Raw genomic sequence first — 16,892 nt, forward strand, 5'->3', positions numbered from 1 at the left:
ATAAACTTTAAAAACACCTATCAATCCTCCTGATTCCTCATCCCTTTTCCCCTTTGCTTTGCCATTACATTGACCTTGCTGATTCAGGTGTGCACGGCCCGGGTGTTGCAGAGCTCTGCATCCCCACCAGCGATGCTGCTGCTGCAAGTCCTCATCAGCAAACTTCTGCTGCTTTTGCCACGAGTCCCACGCTCCTTGAGCTGCCTGGAGAAGCAGGAGGCTGCAAGCTCAGTCCCTCGTGCAAACTGAGGCTGCTGGAGCTGCGTTGTAAATCCACGCGGTGTTCGGCGCTTGCAAAAACCCCACAGCTGCCCCCAGCCATCCTGCGGGTGCACACACCCAAAGCAGGGGCTGCCAGCATGGGACAGCAGCCTGGTGCTTTGTGCTTTGCTCCGCATGCAAAGCCAGCAGGGGCAGCTCCTGCAGGACACGATCAGAACGGTGTCCAAAGGGAACAAAGCTCATCCTACCTGCTGCAAAGCACTCTACCCACAGCATCTGCTCCCTTGCTCCTGCATCCGTGGCTGGGGCTGAGCATCCAAAACGAGCAGGAGCATCACCCAGGAGCAGTGCTCCCGTGGGCTTTTAGTTTCAAGGGCTGTAACCTTGCGGTGCTTCTCCACTCCTCCCAAACACACAGGGACTCCGCTGGGCTTTTCAAATAGCATTTATTACAACGGAGCCTTCCAGGCTCAGCTCCCAGGTCGGGAGCGTGGGGGTGGGTGCTGGGGGTGGGGGTTTCTTTTTTTTTTTGCCTTTCGGTGGTCTTATTACTTTTTTTTGCTTCAGATTTCTTTTTGGTGAAACGTGTGCACTCTGGGCTCTCACACTGCTGCAGCCCAAACTTTCCACGGGGAGAGAGGTGGAGGAGAAGGGCTCCTTCTCCCAGCAGCTCCCCAAAGTGGGGCAGCCCTCCATGGAAGCGGGTGGAGCCGCGGTGCGTGGCTCCTGCAGCCAGATAGGATCCCATCCTTGGTGCTTTGGGGACCAGGCTCCCATCTCACCCCTACTGCAAGTCCAAGGGGCAGCAGGATGGCATCCCACAAACCCAACCCTACCCTGCAGCTCGTTACAACCGAAAGGTGGAAGCGGGATGCTTTTCTTCTTCCTCATGCGGTTGATGGTCAAAAGAAAGAATGAACAGAAAACCAGACAGCCCTCGTGCTCCTGTCACCTCTTCTCCTGCTGCTCTGTGCCAGTCCTGGCGCTGGCATGGGGACAGCAGAGCCCTCGCTGTGGGGATGCTCTCGCTCCATCTCCTCGGGGCACCCATCGGTGGCACTCAACCAGCGCTGGGCAGCCTTCCTCCTCCTCATCTCCCAGAGCCACAGCAAGGACGGGCTCTCAAACCACAGCCGAGGAGGAGGAGGAGGAGGAGGAAGAGGAGGAGGCTGTGGCTGCTGACGACGAAGGAGAGGAGGAAGGGGAGTTCCAGAAGAGCCACCGCCTCTTGGGCTGCCGTTTGAGGTGGAGGTAGTCTTCCTTCTCCCGCTCCTTCTTCGCCCGCTGGTAGTGGTCCTCCTCCTTCAGGTACCACACCGGCGGCCAGCGGTGCTTCTCGAAGTACTCCTGGTTCTCTGCGGGGACATCGGGGGTGAGCACCGTGCTGGGTGTCCCCAGCGTCCCCCCACTGCCCCACACCGACCACGCTCACCTCCCGACATGGCCTTCATGTCGCGGGGAAACTTGCGGCAGACGTTGTTGTAGTTGGTGCAGATGTGGTGGAGGCACCAGTCGGCGAGCTGGTAGGCGCAGTGGAACTGCAGATGGAGCACAAGGCAGAGCCACCGTGGGGACCTCATCCATCCCAAAGTCCCCCCGTGGGCTTCAAGGACCAAGATCCCACTGCTGTCCCCTCTGCTACCCCAAGGACCTGTCCCACCTACCTGTGCCAGCTCCAGGAACACGAGCACGTCCCCATCGATGTCCACCATCATCTGCGCAGCTTCCATCAGCCCGGTGACGGTGTACTGCTCTGTGGGACACATGTGGGCTTAGGGGGCAGTCGGGATGGGGTGACCACAGAGCTGCCACAAGCTTTGGGGACGCCAACTCACCAGTAAGAGCCACCAGGTGGGGCAGGCAGAGGCGGTTGGCCAAGATGATGAGCTTCATGTCATCGAGGTCGGGGCTGGAGCTGAACTGCCCGGTGTAAAGATACTCCAGCACGGCCCGCATGCAGCTCTTGCTGGTGTAAGGAAGTGCCACCTGCAAGAGTCCCACCCATGGTGGTGATGGGTCAACAGCTGGACTCCACCTCGGAGGTCTTTCCCAACTTTTATGACTCTCTCTGTGGTGGGGTTGGGTTGGTAGTTGGACTTGATGACCACAGAGGTCTTTTCCAGCTTTTATGTTTCTACCATCACCCCACAGCTGTCCCAAACCCTCCCCGGGCGCATCCTCACCTCGTTAGTGGAGCTCTCCACGAAAGGACCGCCAAACATCGCGGCCATCCAGTCGCAGCTGGAGATGAGCAGGGGCTTATGGGCACTGATAGCACCGTCATCCAGCACGAAGGTGACATCTGCAAATGAGCAGAGGGGCGGCCTCGTCACGCAGGGCTCCGTGGTGCCCACCACAAAACACCACAAAGAAAGGGGCAGAAGGAAAAACGCACGGCCCTGTACTTTGCCCGAAGGATGTGTTTGTTTTCCAGCATCCTCCAAGGAAGGGTTACGTCATCCATGGCACCAGGGCTTTCCCAAGGTGAACAGTGACGTGTGGGAAAGCAAAGGGCAAAACTCGGGGAGAAAAGCCTCACCCACACAGTGCAATGCACGTCCTTGGGAGGGTAGGGAGGATAATAGGGACAAACTACTCTGCTCTACCCAGACAGTGGCTGTTCCCAGGGCTCCCACAGCCCCCCCTCGGTCTGTTCACGTGAAACCAATCCAGCCAGAGGGAGAACGTGGTGTTTTCAGCCACTTCTGAGGCGAAAAACCCAGAATCACAAAGGCTGTATGAGCGTATCCAAAATCCCAAGGAAGGTGAGCACACGGCGTTTCAGAGCACTGGTACGGGCAAGAGAAAGGGGGACGGGGCCGTACCCGAGAAAGTCCCCTTGGCCAGGCATTCCTTCACCCGGTTCGTCCTCCGGACGTGGAAGGCTTTGGTGATCTCCTGGTTCATGAACGCCTCGTTGTTGAGGATGTTGGCCACCATCATGCGGAGGTCGAAGACCTCCAGCAGCTCAGCGATGTGAGCAATGTGCATGAGGTCCCGCTCCTTCTCGTCCAGCTCCCCGGTGTATAAATACTTCAGCACGGCCCGGAAAGGGCCGGGTTGGATGGAAGCATCCATCTTCACCACCACCATTAGCTTGGATTTGTAGGTCAACGGGTCTTCCGCCATCTCCTCCTGGATGCTGATGAAGGCCCGGCTCCACGACGAGAGGTCCCGTCCCCGTCGTAGCCCGCGTTCCCCGTTCTCATAGCGGTTCCCCCGTAGGATCCCATCACTGGTGGAGGCTCTAAGGCACGGTTTTCGCTGGCTGGAGCCGGCCTCCTCGGTGCTTTCACAGATATCAAAGCTTGCAGCCCGGAGGAGGAAATCCCGTCCGTGGTGCCTCTCCTCTTGGTGCAGCATCCTCTCGGCTGCTGCGGTGACGGCGACCCCGAAACCATGCCCTGCACCGCTCTGCTGGTCCTCCTCGCTCAGGTCCATGAGGAACAGGTCGTAAAACTTGGAGGAGGAGGTGGAGAGGTAGATCTTGTGTGCGTAGATTTTGATCTTCTCTTGCAGCACCAGGATGACATCCGCGCACAGGGGGTCCTCCAAGAGGTGCGCCGGGTGCTCCTCATTGTTGGATGGGGGATCCGGCACCACGATGATGGGCGGAGGGGGTCTGGGGGGCAGGAAGGGGGCTTGGAGGAGGGGTCGCTGCACATTGCGTAGATGGGACTTCCAGAACTGCAGGTGACGGCGGGAGATGAGGGCGGCACGGATGGCGTTGTCGAAGACGTCCTTGATGCCGAACTGGGCCACCACGCTCGTCTCGTAGTAGGGAATCCCCAGTTCTTTGGCCACCTCCCTTCCCTTCTCCGGGGGAAGGATCTCATTGGGTTTGATTGGCCTGGAGAAGAGGAAATAACCAAGGTTATGAAGAAACCTCGTAAAGAAGACAACGAAGAGACGTCCCATGCCCTGGAGACAACCGAGGTCAACCCAACTCCAACTACCCTACGATCCTATGACCTCTACGATTAAGGATTTGGGGGCACAGACGTCTCCCACCTGGCCAAGGGACGCCGTGCCCGGTTGACGGCCTCCAGATCGGCGTAACGCAGGTCCAGCTGGCATCCCACCAGGATGACGGGCGCACGGGGACAGAAGTGCTTGATCTCCGGATACCACATGGTCTTCACATGGTGCAGGGAGTTGGGGTTGGCGATGGAGAAGCACAAAACCACGACGTCGGATCTGAGAGGGGAAAAAGGAAAAAGTCAAGACCCATCCGGGTGATGGAACCTCCTGTCCTCAGCACGGGGTTTTCCTCTTCCCTACCTGCCATATGCAAAGCGCCGGTCTTTGTGGTGGTCTCCAAAGGTGTCCCAGAGCCGCAGGGACACGCTGACATCATCTACCACGTCCCGCGAGCGCTCCAGCACCTGAGGGAATAAAAACACTGTGACTCCTAAAGCTCCGCACCACAGAAGTCCCCAAATCCTCCCAGTGGGACAATCCCACCAAGGGGTTGGCCCTCACCCTCTTACCATCCCACCAAGGGGGACCACTGCCACCAAACTCAGGACATGGAGGAGTAAACCCCAAACAGAAGCCCCAACTCCATCCTCATGGGGTCGGTCTCTCACCCCCTTACCATCCCAGAAAAGGCACCATCCCACCAATGGGACCAATGCCAAAAAGCTGAAGACATGGAGGAGTTAACCTGAATGGGAAGCCACAGCTCCATCCCCATCGGGTCGGTCCCTCACCTCCTGACCATCCCACCTAGGGGACCACTGCCACTAAACTAAGGACGTGGAAGAGTAAACCTCAAAGGGAAGCCCCAGCTCCATCCCCATCCCCAACCCCATGGGGTTGGTCCCTCACCCCCTTACGATCCCAGTAAAGGCACCATCCCACCAAGAGGACCATTGCTACCAAACTCAGGACACAGAGTAGTAAACCCCAAAGGGAAGCCCCAGCTCCATCCCCATCCCCGTGGGGTCGGTCCCTCACCTCCTGGCACACGCGGTACTGATCGATGGCCCACACCGTGGGCACGTGGGTGGCGAGGAGCTGGTACTGGGTGAGCGTGGCGTTGCAGGCGCGGGCGCAGATGAGCCGGGTCTTGCCCACCGCGTTGTCCCCGACCACGACGCACTTGATAGTTTCTACGTTTGGCCTCTCATAATCCATGTCAGAATCCATTAATTGGGACCTGGGGGCAAGAAGCGACGAGAGGATGCTCACAGCCACCAGCAGGCACGGCTGCCTCCCTCCTCCCCGCGCACATCCCAGCCCGTCCCCTTTAAAATTTAATGTCCTCGTGGCTGCGTGCGTTGCTGTGTCGCGCGTCAGACACATGCCCTCCCTCCCTCCCTCTCTCATGCTTGTTCATGTGAGATGAGGCTTTTTATTATTTTATTTATTTATTATTTCCCCTTTCTCCCTTTCCAGCATTTGCAAGCGAAGCTTCCAGATGGGAGCACGCACAGCAGCACAGCCAACCCCTATTGCTCCTCTTGCACACTGAACACAGGGCTCTGCACCCCCAGGCCCCCCCAGCCCCCTCCTCCCCCAAATTTCCCACCCTGTTTGCTCTGACCCCGAGCAGCAAAGACGGCTCATTGCATTTCCTCCCAGCACTGGGTGCAACGTGAAACCTCCCCAGGGGAGCGCAGAGCTGTGAACCCAATGCAGAGTGCACACATCCTGCATGCCCACGTGCATGGGAACAGCACCGTTCAGGGCCCAAATCTGCAAGAATTAACCCCTTGCAGCAGGGAACGGGTGTGGGGCATTGCAATAGGGCCGAGGGGTGCTCCGTGCATCCGGATGGGTGCTGCGATAGGGCCAGGGAGCACCAGGCCCGGGAGTGGGGGCACTGCAATAGGGGAAGGAGCATTGGGAAATGGGCGTGGGACATTGCAGCAGGGCTTCAAAGCATCCGGATCAGCACTGCAATAGGGCCAAGGATACTGGGAGCACTGGGACTGGGGGCAGCGCAATAGGGTTGCCTGGAGCACATGGGACCTAGATTAGAGAGATACGCACGGAGGAAATTGATGGATGGGGGGAAAAAAAAAAAATATATATATATATATATGGATTTCTTCGAACTTTGCAAAGCAATCTCTTCCCCCCTTTCCTCACCCCCACCCGAGATGCTATAATAAACCACCAGCGCAAAAAGCTCGGAGCAAAAATACCCGGTAACGATGGCAACCGGCGCTGCACGCGGGGAGCACGGCTCCGAGCAGCACGGCAAGGACTCTGCAATGTGAGCAGCTCCCTCCTGCTCACACCCTGCTGCACGAGCCCCAGGGATGCAGCACCAACCCAAAGCATCGCACCCGGGTGGCTCTGGGTTGACCCCGACGCAAAACTTTTCCGTTTGCCACCAACCACCAGCCCCCCCCCCCCCCCCCCACACACACACACTCCTTCCTCCTTTTAGGGAATGGGGATGCTGCTTGGGGGCATGGGAAAAGGGGGCACGCTGCTGGCTGCCCCAATAGCTCCTGGTGATCAGTTCCCATCTCATTCCCTCACTCTATAGGATCAGAAGGTCCCCAGGGGGGTGCCAGGACTCGTGGAGCTTTGCAGCAGTTATTTATAGGGTTCCCTAATTCAGCCACCAGCACACGGAGCTGCCCCCTGCAAATTCCTTCCCCAGTGCTCCATCCACCCCGTACACAAACTGCGCCCCCCCCCAACACACCCCCTCCTAAAACACAAAGCACCCCAAACTGCTTTTTCCATGCTGCCCAACCTGCCGTTGCCACGGCAACTGCACCATCACCCCCGGGAGTCGTCGCCTAGCAACAAAAAAAATCCTCCATCCCACCCAGCGAGGGGAGGAGAGCCCCCAAAACAGACTGGGGGCATTGCAATAGGGCTGGGGGGGGTTCAGAGCATTGGGACTGGGGCATTGCAATAGGGCTGGGGGGACTCAGAGCATTGGGATTGGGACATTGCAATAGTGCTGGGGGGGTTCAGAGCACGCAGATTAGGAGGTATGGGGCATTGCAAAAGGGGAAGGATTATTGGGAACGGGTGTGAGGGGCTGCAATAGGACCAGGATATCCGGATGGGCACTGCAATAGGGCCGGGGAGCAGCGGGCCCGGGGCACTGCAATAGGGCCGGGGTTGCTGGGAGCACTCAGGCTGGGGATGCGAAGAATTGCAGAGGGGAAAGGGGTGCGGGGCACTGTAATAGGGACAGGGGGTGCTCCAAGCATCCGGATGCGCACTGCAATAGGGCCGGGGAGCTGCGGGCCCGGGGCGCTGCTATAGGGCCGTGAGCGCTCGGAGGACTCAGCCCGAGGGCTCTGCAATAGGGCCGAAGGTGCAGGGAGTGCTGGGGCCGCTTCTGGGGCACCGCAAAGGGGACGGGAATGGGGAAAGGGGGGGGGCTCAGAGCACCCGGATTGGGGGCACCGCAATAGGGCCGGGCCCTGCCTGTTCCCCCCCCCCCCCGGCGGAAGGATGCGCGGAGGCGGATGGGGAAGTCCGTACTTACACCAACACAGACGAAGCGGCGGCTCCCAGGGGCCGGGGTCGGGCTCGCCCCCCCGGACATGGTCAAGGCGCAACTTGCGCGGATCGGAGCTGCGCGGCCCTGCGCGGAGCTGCGCGTTTTAAGGCCCATGGCGGCGCCGGGGCCGCTCCGATCTCCGCATCCGCGCTCCGCAGCGCTGCGCGGAACCGTTGCGCGGAACCGTTGCGCTGCGCGGAACCGCGCGCTGCAGTCGGGGCCGCTCCGCCTCTCATTCACAAAAAACAAGCGGCCCCACGAAGCCCCACCCCCTCCCCCCCCCCAACTCCCCCACCCCCCGCGGCCGTCCATTGGATGAGAGCGAAGCCCGAAAGGGAGGGGGGGGGGGGGGCGGGGGTTTCTGGGGGTGGGGTCCCATCCTGACCCTCACCCTCTCCCCCCGCGCGGAGCTGTGTTGTGCTCCCGTGACCCCCCCCCATAAGATGCTCATCTACCCAATGATGGTGCCCCTGCACAGACCCCCCTTCCACAACCCCCCCCCCCCCCAAAATCCTCTACAGGGCTCTATCCTACCTCTCACCCCTTCATAGATGTTCATCCTGCCCTAAATCCCCTCCGTGGGACCCCACCCTGCCTGCCCTAAATCCCCTCCCCTCACTACACACCAGGGACAGAACTGGGGGTACAGTGGGGGAAGGGGGGTAAATCATATACCATGAGGGCCACAGAAGTGACCCCTTCCCAGAGTTGGGGGGGGAGCTCCCCCCTAAAAAACACAGCGCACGTCCTCTTCTCCAGTTCCCCCCCCCCTGCACTTCCTCACCCCAAACCCTTTAAACCCAGAGTTGAAAAACTCTGGAGTCATCGTGGCAGCAGCAGCGTGGCTGCTGGGAAAGCAGCCCTGACCCGGTATATCCGCATCACGTGATGCTCACCATCCCCCCCCCCCCCCGCCCCACACACACTCCTCCTCCTCCTCTTCTTCATCCCCTTTTTTCCTGCAACGCTCAGGCCCCGCTCCTTTTGCATAGGGTTGGGGTCAGCCATAATGTGGGGTTCGCCCATAAAGTTGAGGTCACCCGTAGGGTTGGAGTCGCCTGTAGGGTCGGCACCGATGTCACACCACCAGCATCCAAACCCCATCGCCCACCTTCACCCCAATCCCCCCCCCCCCAGCTCACCTAACTCGCAGCACTGGGATCTCTCTCTCCATAGCAGAAGGAGATGGGGTTTCTTATCTGGGGAAGGGGGGGATGGGGGAGGTCCCCTTTTGGGTTTTTTTTTGGGGGGGTCATACGCAGCCGCCACCGCTGCGGGTTTATCCCCGGCAATGGGATGTGCGGGGCCGCAGGGCTTTGCTTTTCTTCTCTTTTCGAGCGGGTCATGGGCGTTGGGGTGGAGGGGGAGAGGAAGAAAAAGGGGGGGGTGTGGGGGGGGAGGAAGGCAGCACGCTGCAGCCACATGATTTGGCTTTATCAGCTCCGGCGTAGCAGGTGCTTAACGCGGCATTAAAAGTTCCCAGCGGCTCAGAAATTCCTCAGCGACCCCTCCTTCCCCCCCCCCCCCCCATTCCCATCCCCCCCCCCATTCCCATCCCCCCCCTCCTCCACTAAGGTTCCGTGCAAAAAACAAAACGAAAAACAAAAGCACAATTGTGATCTCCAGGCGCAACACGCGGCTCTGAGCTCCTCCCCGGCAGGAGGCACCGAGTGGGGCGGGCAGAGCTGGGGGGGGGGGGGGGCCGTGGGACCCCCCACGGAAGTCACGCGGAGCCGTGGGGTGCGGGGAAGAGCCCATCTCCCCCCCCCCCCCAGCTGTAATTAAAGTTGCTCCCGTTTAAGCCTCTTGAATTGATCCCATCCGCTCTGTCATCGCTGCCGCTCCCGTGCAGAGTGCTCCGACCCCATAAGTAGTAGGGTGGGTGCACTGCCGCTTTTCTTTCTTTCCTCCCCTTCCTTTCCCAGAAGGGAATGGAGAACCTCTCTGGGTGTTTGGGACGTGAGCGGATGCTGCTCCAGCACCACCTTCCCCTATAACCCTATAGGTACTGTAGGGCTGGGGGGCAGCATCCCTTTAACCCTATGGGCTCTGTATGGCTGCGGACCACCACCCCTTTAACCCTATTGCCTCTGTAGTGCTGGGGAGCTGCACCCCTACAACCCTATGCCCTTGTAGGGTTGGGAATCAGCACTCCTATAACCCAGTAACCCCTATGGGCTCAGGAGCAGCTCCCCTACAACCCTATGAGCTCTGTAGGGCTGGGGGGCAGCACCCCTGTAACCCTATGGGCTCTGTAGGGCTGGGGGGCAGCACCCCGCTTTGCACCGCGTTGCAGAGAAGGGCCCGGTCGTTTTTCCCTTTGCTGGGGCAGCACAGCTAAGCTGTGCCCTCCCACTGTAGGGTGGCACACGCTGTGCGGGGTCAAAGAGCAAAGCACTTTGTCCGGGGGGGTCCCGGTACTTACAGGCTGCGTGCCAACGCGCTCATCGTCACCACGGGGCTGTCCTTCCCTTTGGGGTCCATCTCGTGCTCCGGGCAACGCCTGCAAGGAGAGGAGGGCAACGCTGCGTGAACCCGTTCTCCTCCCGCACGCTGTCACCCCCAAAAACCCCAAGGGTTCCTCAGGGACACGGCCGAGGAAGAGGGGGGGGTCTCACCCAAAGCATCTCCGCTGCCGTCCCTACATCCCAACACCCGGAGCAAAGCCAAGGAGAGCGAGGCCGCTCTCCCTGGGGCAGAGGTGGGGTGAGGTTGAGCTTTGCTCCTGGCACACAGAGCAGGAAACGCTGCGGGATTGGAATCACCGTTGGAATCGGTCCCAAAACCCCAACCCTGCAGCGTGCTGCTGGAAGGGCTCTGCTTGCCCCAAAACCCCAACCCTACAGCGTGCTGCTGGAAGGGCTCTGCTTGCCCCAAAACCCCAACCCTGCAGCGTGCTGCTGGAAGGGCTCTGCTTGCCCCAGAACCCCAACCCTACAGCGTGCTGCTGGAAGGGCTCTGCTTGCCCCAAAACCCCAACCCCCCCCCCCCCCCCCCCCCCGTGAACCATCCCCACCCCTCGTAGGGGAATGGTCTAAAACGAGCAAACAAAGAGCTGTGGTGCAAATTGCATCCCCTGCCCCACTGAGCTGGGGATGCCCTGGAATTCATTCCCCACATCCACGCTGTGCGCTCCCCCATCTGGACCCCATCTCCCGGCCACCCCATGCCCCGTGGGTTGGAGCTCATCCCACCGCAGTGCTGTAGGATTTCAGGACTTCGCCACGCCGTTCATAAGTATTTAAAACCACAAGGAGTACTGCCCTCTGGGGAAAGCCTGATGGAACCCCCAAATCCCCCCCACTCCCCCTTTTGGCCCCAGCACAGAGCTGGTGGAGCTCTCCGGGTTCGTCTTTGGCCACCAGGACACAAAGCAAGGCTGCATGCAAGGTCCCCACATCTGTGGGGCAGCTCTTTGTGCAGCTCTCGAGGTGCATTTGGGGGTGTGGCTGTGGTTTGCAGGGGGAGAAGCCCGGCAAGAAGGGGTGAAATGGGATCCCATCCCAACTGTGCTGCACCAACACACGTTGGTTGCATCCCAAACGCACCCCAGGAGTGTGGCTGTTTGTTTCCGCATTAAAAACAAATTGAGCAAGATTAGGAAGGAAGGAGCTTGTTCCTAAGCAACAGGGATGCTGTAGGGATGGAGACCGTGAGGTGGAGACCATAAAATGGAGACCGTGAGATGGAGACCATAAAATGGAGACCAAGAAATGGAGACCATGAGATGGAGACCGCGAGATGGAGAATGTGAGATGAAGGCCATGAGATGGAGACCATTAAATGGAGGTCGTAAAATGGAGACCATGAGTTGGAGGCCATGAGATGGAGATCATAAAATGGAGATCATGAAATGGAGACAGTAAAATAGAGACCATGAGATGGACACCATGAGATGGAGATCATAAAATGGAGACCATGAGATGGAGATCTTGAAATGGAGACCATGAAATGGAGACTGTGAGATGGAGATCATGAAATGGAGACCATGAGATGGAGACCATGAAATGGAGGTCATAAAATGGAGACCATGAGACAGAGACCATAAAATGTAGACCATAAAATGGAGACAGTAAAATAGAGACCGTGAGATGGACATCATGAGATGAAGGTCATGAAATGGAGACCATGAGATGGAGGTCATAAAATGGAGACCATGAAATGGAGATCGTAAAATGGACACCATGAGATGGACACCATGAGATGGACACCGTGAGACCGAGACCATAGGATGAAGAAAAGAGATGCTACAAAGCCTCGGAACAAACTTCTGGGGTCACAGACCCCCACAGCAGGGACACAGGAGGGTGAGGAATCTCCCACCCCCCCCACACCTCCCCCACTCACCGCAGCCCACCCACCCATCTCCAACCCCATCGCATCGTCCCCGAAGAGTGCAGAAAACCCCGTTGGGTTGAGCTGAGACCCGTTGCTGCTATCGGGGCCAAGCTTGGATGGACAGACAGACAGATGAGCGGACAGAAAGATGGTGTAAGGACGGACAGACGGACGGACGGCGGTTACCTGCGCGTGTCCGGGTGCTGGCGGCTGTGCCCCGGCTCTCCCAGCAGCGAGCTGCCCCGTCCCGGTAGGGATCATTTTTATACGCTCTCCCATGTGATCCCAAACGAATGCCCCAGGGATGAGTTTTTTGCACTGACACAACCGGAGGGGCCGGAGCTCGAACAAACCTGTCGGACCGCAATCCGTGCTCGGCACCGGGCAGGAATTTTCCACTCTCTGGGTGCGCCAGTGCACGCCGGGACCTGTGCTCCCTGAAAGAAAAAGCAGGGGGGAAAATGCAAACTTTCCCATTCCCCAACACTTCTAATGTCGGTTTGACCTCGTTCCTGAATTCCCGTGTTGCAGTTGGAGTGAATATGGGGAGAAATGCGTGGAGGAATGCGTTAGAGATACGGAGCGCACACGAGTTGTGCGCTGTGCATGCGTTTCTGCACGGTGCACGCTGACTCTACACCAAGTACGTGTTGGTTCTGCAACGTGCATGCCCCTTCTGCAAAGAAAGCACAGCAGATGGAGATGTGGGCTCCCCTTTGCCCCCCAAGCTCTCCCTGCAGCCTTTGTGCCCAAATCCAAGGGTGTGATGGGGATATTTTTGGTGCTGTTGATGGAGCAGCAGAAGGGAAGCGCGGAGCTGGCCGGGGTGAGACAAGTGCCCAAGGATGACAGGATGGGAATGGAAAGGGTGAGCTTGGGAGAAGTGCTGGTGAGTCAATGGGAACCGCAGGAGCAGGGAAATGACCACAGCCAGCAGGGCTGACTCAGTGGGACCAGCTGGTGAGTCAATGGGAAAGCAGGGAGCTAATGGAGCGATGGAGTGTGTGGGGCGCACACAGAGGGGCAGGAGGAGGGTAGTTAGGGGTAACCCAGCGCAGAGTTTTGCACTCCAAGAGTGTCTCTGGGTCGCTGAGCCCTGGGTTGTCTGGGTAAATGGGTCGTCTGTAGGGTTTGCTCGCGTTCCTGCTGTTTTGGGGTTGGTTTCTATGGGGTTTCAGCCTCTGCGAGCTGCCCCAGGTGGTGCTGTGCTGGCACAGCCCCGGGGTCAGCGCTGCCAAGGGGCCGGGCAGTGGGGCTGGGGCTGTGCCAGGCTCAGAGAGCAGGGACACAGCGGACACAGAGCGGTAGGTGGGAGAGCAGGGGGGGTTGTGGCACCCTCATGCACTGGGGGGGCAGGGGTTCTGTGCCCCCTGATAGCAGTGTGGGTCAATGTGGGGTACGGTGCTGTGCTGGGAGGGGTCGGGGTGGGCTCACGGCAGTACCCACGGGATCCAGCAGCTCAGGGATGGCAGTGGGTTTGGGTGCTGCCTACTGAAAAAGGCCTGGGAGCAAACGGTTGGGAAAGGGGGAGCTGGGAAGAGCTGGGAGACTCCCAGCAGGATCATAAATGCCCGGCACTGGTTTTGGGGTCATCCTGGAGCAATTCCCTAGGAAAGACCCGTTGCTGTGCTCATCAAAGCCACGTGAAGCCCCACGGCAGCCGCCTTAAAACCTGGCTGAGGAAGGGTCGAGCCAATTCGGTGTAATTCGAGTCCATGGGTGCAGAGGTTGCTGGTGTCTCAGGTGGGGGTTGGGCCCCCTGTAACTTTTTGTTTACCCACAGACAAGGGGGGGATTGCTCCAACCCCACATCCAGGCTCTGCTCCCCTTCATTTTGGGGCCAAATTGCTGCGCTCGGCTGAATCTGAAATGGGGATATTTATAGCCATCCCTGCCTGGCTGCCTTAAATTCCATGCACATCTCTGTGCACCAGGGAAAAGCAATTCCCACCCCCCCCCCCCAAACCTGGAGCCGTTTGTAGGCTCAGCTGACTCAGGGCTGCTCCTTCCTCACCCCATTACCTCTCCGCCCCAGGGCTTTCCCACGATCATCACCCAGCAGCCGAGCTCTGCGCCGCGTGTTTGGGTTTTGCTGTCACCCCTTCAGGGCTGTCATCACCATTAGGGCACCCACGAGGCATGGGGGCACACCCCCCCTCCCCCACCCCCCCCCTCCCCATCCTCTTCCTGCAGAGGTGCAGTGCCAAAGAGAAGCGCAGGGAGGGTGAAAACACCCCACTGGGGACAGGTGGCCCACGCTAAGTCCCCGAGGAGTGTGGGTGGGAGCCACACCTGAGGGTTGCACTATATATATCTCCTTCACCCTGAGTGCAAAGGGCTGAGCCTGAAACGCGGAGCTGCGCCAGGTGGGCTGGAGCTGTGCGTGTGCTGGTGCAAGCTGATTGCACGAGGACCCACGCTGCTGGTGCAGCTGCGAGCTGCAGAGCTGCAGGGGAACGAGCTGCTGCTGCCTTGGAGCTTAAAATAGGTCAAATGCAAACGCTCTTCCCGAAATAGAAACCCTTCCCCGGGAAGAGCTGCAGCCCGGTGCAGTCACAAGGGCTCTGCCAGGTGCGGCTGTGCAGTGCTGCAAAGGGAGCTGGTGTGCAAGCGTGTGTGGCCGGCGGGCTGCTGCCACCAAGGTCACCTCCTCCTGCAAAGCCGAGCTGTGCGTGGTGCACCCTCCCCAAGATGTGCTTTGGGTGGGCACCCTCCCCAAGATGTGCTTTGGGTGGGCACCCTGGTGGGCACCCTCCCCAAGATGTGCTTTGGGTGGGCACCCTGGTGGGCACCCTCCCCAAGATGTGCTTTGGGTGGGCACCCTCCCCAAGATGTGCTTTGGGTGGGCACCCTGGTGGGCACCCTCCCCAAGATGTGCTTTGGGTGGGCACCCTGGTGGGCACCCTCCCCAAGATGTGCTTTGGGTGGGCACCCTCCCCAAGATGTGCTTTGGGTGGGCACCCTCCCCAAGGTGTTTTGGGTGGGCACCCTCCCCAAGATGTGCTTTGGGTGGACACCCTCCCCAAGGTGTTTTGGGTGGGCACCCTCCCCAAGATGTGCTTTGGGTGGGCACCCTCCCCAAGATGTGCTTTGGGTGGGCACCCTCCCCAAGATGTGCTTTGGGTGGGCACCCTCCCCAAAATGCGCTTCTGGAGAGGAGCTTGTGGGTGGGCTGAGCGTGCTCGTGCTCTGGATGGGGTGCAGAGGTGCCTGACCCCCTCCTCGAGCCGTGCACCTCGCTTGCATAACCCACTGTGAAAGCAGTGCCGGCTGGTGCACCGTGCAGGAGGGCTTGGAGCACCCAGGGGTGCTGCAGGGGGTGCAGTGTGCTTCTGCTGCAGGTCCGAGGCCGTGCAATGGGAGCAGTGCTGCAGCTCCGTGGGGTGATGTGGGGCTGTGGGGTGCAGTTGCCTCGCTGTGATGCTCCCCTAAAGCAAAAGCGTTGCTGCAGAGCTGCTGCGGGTGCACTCTGCTGCACGGTTTGCATTGCACTGTGCCCTCTCGGGTTGCAGGCAAGCTGCTGGCAACTTCAGAGCACAAAAAGCACGGCGCAGCCTCGCAGCGTTGCTCAGGGGAGGTGTGCTGTCGCTAGAAACCCTCCCCCTTCCCCCCCTCCAAACCTTTCCTGGTGGCTTTGTGCTGCACGGTTGGTTGGAGCAAGGTGGGGACGGCCCTATGGCCACACCTGTGGGGCTGGAAGTGGGGCTGTAGGCTGTGGGTAGCCCTCAGGGGGAGAGAGAAAATGTACAGTGTGGGCAGGGCACGGCAGAGGTGCACCGGGGGGGGTCAGGATGTGGCTTTCTGCTTCCTCTGATGGCCAAGAAAGAGGGCTGAGAGAGGAGTTTCCTACACAACGGAGGGGTTCTGCTCCCTGCGGTCCCAACGATGCGTTTCTGACCGTAGGAATTGGGGCTGCCCACGGGACAGCGCTCAATGAACCCCACAGATGTCCTCCGTGGGGAAACTGAGGCAGGATTCCAGCCCAGCTCTTCCTGCAGCAGCCGAGCTGTGTTCATCGAAGAGCTTTTCCAGGCCTCGCTGGGCGCGCAAGGAGCACCATTCCTTGCTCTGGCAAGCTTTTGCTCACACCACACAGAAACCTTTGCACGAGCGTGGCAGCAAACCCTCAGCAAGAAAGAGATCAACGAGATCGCATGGGACAGAGCAGCCCCGTGGGGTGCAGGGGGTGGGTGCAGCCCGCAGAGCCGCGTGCCGGCAGCAGGAAGGACGGGATTCCTGGCGCCCGGTGATGCTGAGTCAGGAGCTGCGGTGCGCAACACACACACACATCCTGGTGCCACATTTTCCCACGGAGGAGGATGCTCCGAGGAGTGGTTGCGTGGTGCAAGGTGCAGGCACGTGCTGGCTCCTTGCAGGCAGGGCCCGGTGCGTGTGGATGGGGCTGGGAGCGTTCTGCTGGCCCTGCTGTCTCGTGGGAGCTGCTCTGACACACACCGCGGCGTCCCCGTGGGTTTTCTTCCCTGCTAACGTGGGGTTGTGCCACGGGGGCTTCCTGCTGGCTCTGCAACTGCCGAGCTGGAGGGATAGGATCTCTGTAATTACTCTGCAAATAGCTTTGTCGAGAGAAAGCCGCAGTTTATCTTCTGCGAGAGGTTGCCGCTCCCCTGGGGTGCTCTTGCAAAGCGTCCCCAGGGGTCTCTCTGCTCCACAGCCATCAGCAAACCCTCCCCTGCCGACGCTGCTCTGCACTGAGCCCCTGGGCAGTGCTCTCTGCCCCCCAACTGATGACCACCCGTGTGCGTGCCCCCATCCGGGCTGCTCGGGGTGCACGTCCCGCCCGATTTGTGCCAACGTTTGGGTTTCCCCAAGGAACCGTGCAGCAGCCAAACAG

General features: G+C 59.6%; 2 protein-coding genes across 5 annotated transcripts in view; one reads left to right on the top strand and one right to left on the bottom strand.

The window, feature by feature from the left end:
• Positions 1-772: 772 nt before the first annotated feature.
• On the bottom strand, positions 773-12,333 carry RHOBTB2 (Rho related BTB domain containing 2). Of its 2 annotated transcripts, XM_065745100.1 has the most exons (11): positions 12,227-12,333; positions 10,128-10,205; positions 5,182-5,383; positions 4,504-4,607; positions 4,234-4,419; positions 3,048-4,072; positions 2,406-2,524; positions 2,058-2,208; positions 1,887-1,975; positions 1,655-1,760; positions 773-1,577 (listed from the first exon to the last, which is right to left on the bottom strand). In XM_065745100.1, the coding sequence occupies exons 2-11, from the start codon at positions 10,184-10,186 to the stop codon at positions 1,345-1,347; spliced, it is 2,274 nt and encodes a 757-aa protein (XP_065601172.1). In that variant the 5' UTR covers positions 10,187-10,205; positions 12,227-12,333; the 3' UTR covers positions 773-1,344. The 2 variants fall into 2 exon arrangements, with proteins under 2 accessions (XP_065601172.1, XP_065601173.1); XM_065745101.1 differs by lacking the exons at positions 10,128-10,205; positions 12,227-12,333 and adding an exon at positions 7,688-7,868.
• A 522-nt stretch (positions 12,334-12,855) lies between these two features.
• The window catches only part of PEBP4 (phosphatidylethanolamine binding protein 4), a 54,773-nt gene continuing 50,736 nt past the window's right edge, over positions 12,856-16,892 (top strand). The window contains exon 1 of one of the 3 annotated variants that reach the window (XM_065745078.1): positions 12,856-12,908. In XM_065745078.1, coding sequence (XP_065601150.1) covers positions 12,894-12,908 — 15 coding nt within the window. In that variant the 5' untranslated portion in view covers positions 12,856-12,893. Of the gene's footprint in view, positions 12,909-12,942; positions 13,001-13,286; positions 13,345-16,892 lie in introns of those variants that run through there. The other 2 variants (XM_065745080.1, XM_065745079.1) reach the window with 2 other exon arrangements.

This window comes from Cyrtonyx montezumae, unplaced genomic scaffold, assembly GCF_038088225.1.
Source record: "Cyrtonyx montezumae isolate F1298 unplaced genomic scaffold, pur_monq_1.0 scaffold_33, whole genome shotgun sequence".
Classification (NCBI taxonomy): Eukaryota; Metazoa; Chordata; class Aves; order Galliformes; family Odontophoridae; genus Cyrtonyx; species Cyrtonyx montezumae.

What these genes read in the sequence shown, in the direction of transcription:
- RHOBTB2 (XM_065745100.1), bottom strand. Translation starts at nt 10,186, where the DNA reads ATGGACCCCAAAGGGAAGGACAGCCCCGTGGTGACGATGAGCGCGTTG. An exon ending in CCACCTGGTGGCTCTTACTG is followed by an intron (nt 1,976 to 2,057) that starts GTGAGTTGGCGT and finishes TGTGTCCCACAG; the next exon opens with AGCAGTACACCGTCACCGGG. An exon ending in TGTTCCTGGAGCTGGCACAG is followed by an intron (nt 1,761 to 1,886) that starts GTAGGTGGGACA and finishes CTCCATCTGCAG; the next exon opens with TTCCACTGCGCCTACCAGCT.